This window comes from Glycine soja, chromosome 17 (genome assembly GCF_004193775.1).
Source record: "Glycine soja cultivar W05 chromosome 17, ASM419377v2, whole genome shotgun sequence".
Lineage (NCBI taxonomy): Eukaryota > Viridiplantae > Streptophyta > Magnoliopsida > Fabales > Fabaceae > Glycine > Glycine soja.
In genome coordinates this window covers 24,893,711-24,902,538 of record NC_041018.1, presented here as the reverse complement: position 1 = coordinate 24,902,538, position 8,828 = coordinate 24,893,711, and the positions used below count along the sequence as shown (strand labels likewise).

Here is an 8,828-nt window from a genome sequence, read left to right as displayed (position 1 = left end):
AAGTGGACACTACACGTTTCTTATCTAATACGATCAGAACTTTCCATTTTTGTCATTCATAATTCAATATGTTTGTTAATCACATAAAAGGAAACAAAGGATAATTTCGCATATATGTTCCTTTTAAAATAAAATCATACAAAATGAAATAAATAGATAATTCAAATAAATGCTTATTTCGCTCGTTGTTTGGATGCATTGGACGAGTGCTTCATGCTTCTGATAGACGAGTTATCCATTAGTGGATAGGTCTCTTCTGGTGTTATTTCCAGTCATCAAACCTACTGACTTACATCCAACAAAGTGGTTAACATAAATTTATATCTTTATTTTCATCAAAATCGTGAGATGTCTGAGTCGTCTAGTGATGGATCGTCCAGCGTCTAACAAATAATACTCTTATTTTATATTAATTATATTCTTGGTGCTAACAAAGAATATAATAATATTCAACTAAAATATTTATTTGATTAAATTAAATTCTCTAATTTAGTTATCAAATAAATTACTTTCTTATGCAAAGATTAAAATACTCCTTTATGTGCGATCCTTTAGGTTCAATATTAAATTGGTAGTAAATTAATAATAGCTAATTTACTAATCAAGGTGGGCATCTAACTTCTTAATGTTCGAATAGCATGAGGTAACATCTTTTATCTTCAAGAATCAATAAGGAATAATGTAATATTTCCTTCTATCACTTAAAGCTCTGTGTTAACTTTAGAGCATGATATTACTCACAAACTCTAATAAATTAACAAAAAGAAATTCATTTCTTTTTTCATTCAATTGTCGATCGAAGACCAAAAACTCATTACCTAGCGTCGATGAATTTCTTCTTGATTAATCATTAATTCTAGAAGCATTTAAGCATATTCAATTTTTATTCAACTAGTGCTATAAGACATTAGGTATCTAGAATTAAAATACAATAAAACTTTTTAACAAACACCAAAAAAAAAAACTTATTACCTAGAGTGGATAAATTTCTTCTTGACTAATAATTAATTCTAGAAGCATTTAAGCATACCAATTTTCATTCAACTAGTGCTATAAGACATTAGGTGTCTATAATTAAAATATAATAAATAACTTTTTAATTACTATGATAATCTTAGGTCAAAGGAAATTATTATGTTTAACCATTAGAAATTCTCAATTAAGACACCATGTGCATAATTTATGTACGTAGTTTAAAAAATAAGATATTAATTTTTATCTAATAAAAACCATTACATATGTATTGATATATGTATGAATTATTGATATTCTATTCTCAAAATCTTACGATCAATAACAATTTAAATTAATATTATTAAAGGTTTGTCTCTCTTTATCATAATTTCTATATATTATGATAACAAATCTATAATTTTAATAAAAAAAATTAATTATTTTATAATAAAATATAATCCTGCTAGAATTATGTTCTTTTTGAAGATTTCTTCATTTACCTGTCTTTTTGGCGTTACATCACAGCGTGATGGGGAGGTTCTGGTGGCCACTGTATCAATCAGTAGCCACAACACGAAAAGTTTAGTGCTCATCTGAGATTTTGGATACAAGCTATCACAGACCAGAGAACCAAATTCAAACCAAGAGAAAATAATCAACAGATGATTCAATTTTTAATTGGGTGCTTTTAACAATTAAAGTTCAAAAAATCTAAGCATTCAAGCACTTAAATGTCCAAATTTTCAAGGTACATAGAACAATACCTATGTATTTCATTATGATTAATAGAGAATGAAAAAGGGATCGAACTTTATTGAGAATGGTAAACAGACTAAAAATATGAAAGAAAAAAAGGGTAAAAGGAGCCATTATTTTCAATTCCTAATTGGCTTTGGGGGGTTTGGTTTCAAGACCAAATCCAAAGGGGAAAAGGGGATCATAATGAGAATCTCCCACATTCATTGGCAACTGATCAACAGTTTTGAACCATGTCCTTGGAAGCTTGCCTCTGAAACCATAGTCACCAAATAAGACATCAGTCACACCATGTCCCTCACTTCCTGGAAGCCAAGCCGCAACAAGGGCATCAATTAGGTGAAGATATGGCTGTATAACCACAGGACGACCAGAGATGATCACAGCAACACATTTTACTCCTCCACATACATTCATTATGGTGTCTGGTCCAGGTTCAGATATTGTCAAATTCATGCTATCACCATTTGTTTCAGCATATGGTTTCTCTCCAACTACCACGATGGCATACGAAAAACCATTAGACTTGACATAGTCTAAATCAGGGTTCTCTTTGTAGACCACTTCCGTGTCTTTGTCAACTGTGTTCTTGATAGCACTGAGAATTGTTGTACCTAAAGATCATATAGGCCTTGTCAATATCGTACCTTTAGCAAGGTTTACAAAAGCCAAAGAAGTTGAAAAGGAATCTATCATAACGTTAATTAAGTTTTTAGTTTCTAATTAATTTTTTTAAAATTTAATTTTTAATTTTTAAATAAAAGTTCGGCAGATTAAGGTTTCTTAATTGTTTTTCATTAAAAATTTTAATCCTTAAAAAAATATCTATAATCCCTAAAATCTCATTAAATAAAAAATAATGAGTTCAAATTTTTATTTAAGGACTAACAAGTTTAGAGATCTTAACTAATCAAATAAAAGTTTAAAAATTACAAATTTTATTGAAAAATAATTAAAAGATCTTGAATAGTTAAACTTTTGTTTAGAAATTAAAAATTAAATTTTAAAAAAATTTAAAGATTAAAAACTTAATTAATCCATAATACCTTTAGTGAGGTTGTTGGTTTCAAGTCCTTGCCATTCGATTGTCCAGCCACCACACTGATATCCTAGATTATCAGCATGGCTTCCAGCAACCAGAATTTTTGAAGCCTTTTTAGGAAGAGGGAGCAGTGGCTGATCAGCATCTTCACCATTCTTTAATAGAACCAATGATTTCCTCACAGCTTTTCGAGCCAATTTTCTATGCTTCTGTCAAGTTACATTGTCAATACAGTTTTATCAGCACGCTAAATACAGTTGGTAGATAAACAGTATGCAGTATGTAGCATGGATACGGTAGGATACCGGTATCGGGTACGAGATATGGGATTTTTCAAAAATCTAGGTTACAAGTGCGTTAATGCAAATTTAAAAAAAAATTATATATAAACACGAATACATTTTATAAATGATAAAAAAACACATAAACATAATTTATAATATAGAGATTAAAGGCACTACGGCAAATTGCAACACAACAAATTGTCCAAATTCTAAAGTGATATAAACTAAAATATTAACGATGGGAAAAGACTTATTGTGTTATGACAACTGGAGAAGGAGTCTTGTAGGCTATATGACAACTGAATAAGAAAAAAATGTCCAAAAAGATTAATGAAAAATTGAATATTTTAGAAAAGAAAATATTTTTAGCTATCCGACTTGGGTACAGATCCAATACGTATCCAAAAAATACCCAAAGCAAGCATCCATTAAAAAAAAAAAAAAACATATTTGGGATACGTACCTACAAGTACCTAACGAATACTAATACTGGATACGTACCCGATATGAGTGCAACATGATTTTAGGAGTACCCATAGTATGTACATGTTTCGTGATTAACTAACCTTACTCCCAAGCTGCTTGACTAGGCTGTAATCAGCCAACGGGTTCTCAAACAGGCCCATAATGAACTTGACCCTCAAAATTCTCTTTACTGCATCATCAATTCGGCTCATGGGTATGAGATTATTTTTCACCTGTGAGGTTAGGCCATCTATAAATTCTGTGTAATTATAGGGAACCATTATCTGCAGCATTACCAGAGCAAGTATTAGAAGATGATACATCTTACATGGAATATCAGTTAAGTTCATACATAATCAACCAAGGTTTTAAATATCGGTCCACAGCCATGATTTGGACCCCAACGTCAAGATTTTTTAACTGTCCGCGATCACAATTGGGATTGACTGCATTTGTCCGTGATTCGTCACGATATCAACAAACGCCCGCAATGCAACCAATATTTAAAACCTTGTAATCAGCAAACTTGAAACTCATCGTTTACCATGTCAATCCCAGCAGTGATTCCAGCATAAATGGAATATGTGTAGTTAGCATGAGAAGGGGTAGTAATCCTATCAATTCCCTGCCAATCCGATATGACAAAACCCTGCGAGAAACCAAAAAACTTCAGGACTTGTTTATTGTGGGGATTCATAATTTTGAATTCAATGAAGCCCTGATAAATTGAGTGTTACCCTGAAGCGTAGTGTGTTCTTCAGAAAGTCCGTGATTAGATTATGATTAGCATGCATCTTTTGTCCATTCCAGCTTGAATAAGAGATCATAATCGTTGAAACGCCCTTGATGATTGAGTTATAATAGGCTGGCATGTGAATGCTAAGCAATCCATGCCTGCTTATCACTGTGTTGTTCTCATTGATTCCCTTTGTGGTTCCACCGTCACCAACATAGTGCTTGGCACAGGCTGCAACTTTCTTCCTGTGCAACAAGTTCCAGAACGTCAAACTCCAGCACCAAGACAAATTAATCATAATGCAAAACACTTTTAAATATGTTTTTGGTGTTAAAAAAATTTCCAGATTTTGTATTTGGTGCCATATAAACTTTTCCTTAACTTTTGTATCCTGAAGTTTTGTTAAATTTGTATTTGGGTTTTATTTTGTTAACTTTTACACATCATCATTTAATAGAAATTATATCAGCAGTTATAACAAAAATAAATTTAGGGATAAAAAAATAAAGATATTTTAAGACCACTTAATAGAGCTAGTATTATGACAAAGATAAAATACACAACAAAAAAATATTCAAGGATCAAAAGTCAAGAAATCTTTTATTAGGGACAACATGTAAAACTTACAAATTTGTAAAAGATGAAAAACATATTTAAATTTTTAAGAAAAATCTGTTTCAAGTGGAATATTTTTTAATAACATAAAGGAAAAGACAAGAGAAAAACACGATAGTGTAAGAAAAGGAAAATGGATTTGAGTAGGAAAGATCCAAAAATCAAGAATAAAATCAAAAGAAATTAAGAGCTTTGAAAGTCAATATTTTATATGATCTTCTGTAAGTATAATAAGATAGGTTATAAAACTAATAGAACAGCGTGAGTTACGTTCTTACTTTCCAGCAACAAATGGAACACCCTTTCTTGAGTTTGGTGGGATATCACCTTGCAGTCCTGGAATAATCTCAGTCATAGCTTGAACTACTTTATGATCTTCACTATAACTTTCATAGCATCTTCCCCATCTTGGATCTCTACAGACCTATACCACAGATTGTGTTATAAGGTAAGACTATAATGTGGTCAAACAGATATGGTATAATTAATCACTAGGAGTGGATTCTAGTGTAATGCAGGAATTTTTAAGTGACAAGAAGAGAAAAAAAAAAAAAAGAGAGAGAGAAAGAGAGACAGAAAAAAGGTAAATTGTTCAAAAAATAAAAAATACAGAACAATCTAACTGATGTGACAACTAGACAATTTTTATATAGATATAGATTACAATCTTATGAGTTACCGCTATGCAAGGTGCAAACACATATTGAATTCCTGTTGCTCTAACTTCAAGAGCAGTTGCTTCTCCAATTTTTCTCACTAGTTTAGGGTCCCTGCTTGTTCAGAGATAAGCTTCATCAAGATACAGAAGCATAGTAAAATGTTAAAATTTATCTGCTTTTACCTATAATTAACACAAGCTTACCTATTTGTAACTAACTTTTATTCAATCAAAATTTGTAAGCGCGAGTTTAAAGTAGTAAGTAGGTCACAGCATCACAGAAAAGAAAAAAGAAGACTCGAGAAAGGAATAACTAAAGAGAGAGAAAAAGACAACCAAAGAAGAATTCAAAACATTAGTCTTTTTTTTTAATTTATACATTCAAAAAATTAATCTAAATCGAAAAGTACAAATTATTATTATTACTTTCGGAGAATAAAATCATGTATATTTTAATAAATTAAATATTCGACGACGACAATATAGAATAACGTTTTGGTAAAAAGCATTCCACTTTTATTATAGTTTTCAACAACTTGGAATTGTTAATTCAGTTAAGCAATGTTTATTTGGTTGGAGCACCATCGAAGGGTTAGATATCAATTTCTGGTGATATCTCAAACCAATGAATCAATTACATAGTCAACCGGTCAATAAGGTTGAATATCGGAATCTTCAATTAGTAAGACTTGAAACCAAAATTGTGATATCAGTTATCTCTTGTCAAATATATATTGACACAAATAAGTAATCAATCACAATCATTAATCATTAATATATCTTGAGGTGAAGATTAAATTATTTAAATTTAATTTTTGATAAAAATAATTATTAACTATATTTTATTTATCTTTTAATTGAATTATGTATTAAGATTTTTTTTTCTTGTTTAATCCAATGAACTAGTTATATATATATATATATATATATATATATATATATATATATATATATATATATATATATATATATATATATATATATATATATATATAATGACATAGGTAATTCACCTGGTAGCCCCTAGCCCAACGTTGTGAGGAAAAATTGTTGCCTTGTAGACATTATTATGGCCATGAACTGCATCAATCCCATATATCATTGGAATTCCCAATCTAGTCGATAAAGCACCCTTCTGAAAATCATTCACCATGTGAATCCAATCCTTTGCAGAAGCCTGTGCCCTTGGAACACTGCCACCCCCACTTAGCACACTTCCTATGAAAAAGACAAATTATAAGTAAAAAAAAGTGCGTGTGTATATATATATATATTCCCATCTCCCAATTATATCTGTATGTTTTCATTCAAAGAAGGAACCTTACCAATATAATACTTGTTCATGACTTCTGCAGAAGCAACCTTGCGATCAATCTGCGTCATTTGGCCAATTTTTTCCTCTAAAGTCATTCTGTTCATAAGATCCTTGATTCGATTATTGAGTGGCTGTTTTGGATCTTTATATTTCAAGTACTCTGCCCCTGTCATGGCTGCCCAACAATGCAAGAGCATAATCCCCACCGAAAAGATGGGAATTTTGGCCATTTCTTATTCTCCTCAACGCAACTTCAAAATGAGAGATCAGAACAAGGTTCAGGTCTGCGATAATGATGACTCATGCAGCATACAAATACAAATGACAAAAACAAACAATACTAACAACGTACTAACAGAAAAAAATAAATAAAAAATATAACCAATCGTCAACCACATCAGAAAACACAAACAGAACAGAATCCGAATGCTTTGGAAAGTTCTAGACATAAACGAAAAAAAAAAAACCAATCATGCTATTTAACAGGAAAAAAGAAACAAAAAAACTGGATCGGCATGCAACAGAAAAGTGAAAAAGTGAAAAGAAAGGAACGATACAATAGACACTACTAGAACAAGGTTCGTTCTAGTAGTACCCAGAAGGAATGACTAGCTCACCTGCGTAAGCGTAACTGAGACGAGAGAGAGATAGAGTAAGAGAATGCGTACTGCTTAGTGGGTCAATGAATATATAGAAAGAGAGAGACAGAGCGGAAAAGAAAAACAAAAATACTATACAGGCGAGGCGTTTACGTTACGGTGTTAATACATTAGCAAAACTGTTTGTATTTAAAACTGTAATTCAACATGTAATTTTAGTTTAATGGTCAAATTAAATATTTTAATTTTTTTAAAAGGAAATATTTTAAATTGATTCATTAGCAAAACTGATTAAATAGTCTATACTAATATCACAATAATAAAAAGTTAAATGTTTTCTTTTTTAATATAATCTATAAATAAAAAATACATAAAAGTATGAAGTATTTATGATATGATTTGATTTGATTTTTAGATAAAAAAAAATATAATTTGATTTAAATACAACATTAAATTCAAACCAAATAAATCTTCTAATGTTTGATGGTTTAAATCTATTATCATAATTTAAAATTTATTAACTAAATTTACATAATTATTTTTCTATATTTTCATCAGTCTCAAATATAAAAATAAAAAATAAAAAACTCTTAACATATCTTATCTACTATTACGGGTAACAAGTTTTCCTTTTATATATTTTTTTTATACTACCTAACAATTTATGCCAAGTCCCTCTAGTTTTGTGCTAAACCAAAATCTAAAGCCTCCAAGTTTAAAATTAGTCAATCTGGAATGAAAAACACAAAAAGAAAACAAAACCATAAACCTTGTACTAATCCATAATTGATAATTTGCATATATATTTCATATCTTATTAAGGGGGGAAAAGCCTTTCAAAAAAAAAAAGAGGGAAAAAAAGGATAGAAAGAAAATAAATAAAATTAACAGAGAGAGAGCTAAGTTTATTACATCGACAATTAAGAAAAAATAAGAGAGTATAACATAACTTTAATTAACAAATATTAAAAGTTCCTAAAAAATATGGCAAAAAGCGAATACTTTTAAAGGATGACAAAAAGCGAATACTTTTAAACCTGCAAAACCAAAGTTAAAATAAATAAATAAATATTGTCTTCTCCTTCAACTTATAGTAATATGATCAAACTGATCGATCGAAAAAATAATAATAATATGATTTGTAACATTAAGTGCTTTGACTGCTCTGTTAAATAAAATGTAACTTTTTTTACAGATTATTAAAAATAAGATTAGGCGGTATATAAATGCTAATGACGAGAAAAAAGATACTCTAACTTTTGAATTTTAATTCATTTAACTTTTAAGTCAGAGCAATGACCCAACCCTGCAGTTCACCTTCACAAATCAATATAAATATTCAATTTACAGTGCCGGAAATTTAAGAGTTACATGAACCTGCACTTTTCAATTGTAAGTGCCATT

The 8,828-nt window shown here is 30.0% G+C and overlaps 1 protein-coding gene across 1 annotated transcript; it reads right to left on the bottom strand.

Moving 5' to 3' along the window:
* Window positions 1–1,681: 1,681 nt before the first annotated feature.
* On the bottom strand, window positions 1,682–7,543 carry LOC114392824 (beta-glucosidase BoGH3B-like). The gene is made up of 10 exons (XM_028354052.1): window positions 7,443–7,543; window positions 6,836–7,076; window positions 6,524–6,728; window positions 5,532–5,622; window positions 5,131–5,276; window positions 4,239–4,482; window positions 4,046–4,150; window positions 3,603–3,785; window positions 2,757–2,961; window positions 1,682–2,324 (listed from the first exon to the last, which is right to left on the bottom strand). The coding sequence occupies exons 2-10, from the start codon at window positions 7,053–7,055 to the stop codon at window positions 1,837–1,839; spliced, it is 1,887 nt and encodes a 628-aa protein (XP_028209853.1). The 5' UTR covers window positions 7,056–7,076; window positions 7,443–7,543; the 3' UTR covers window positions 1,682–1,836.
* Between the last annotated feature and the right edge of the window lie 1,285 nt (window positions 7,544–8,828).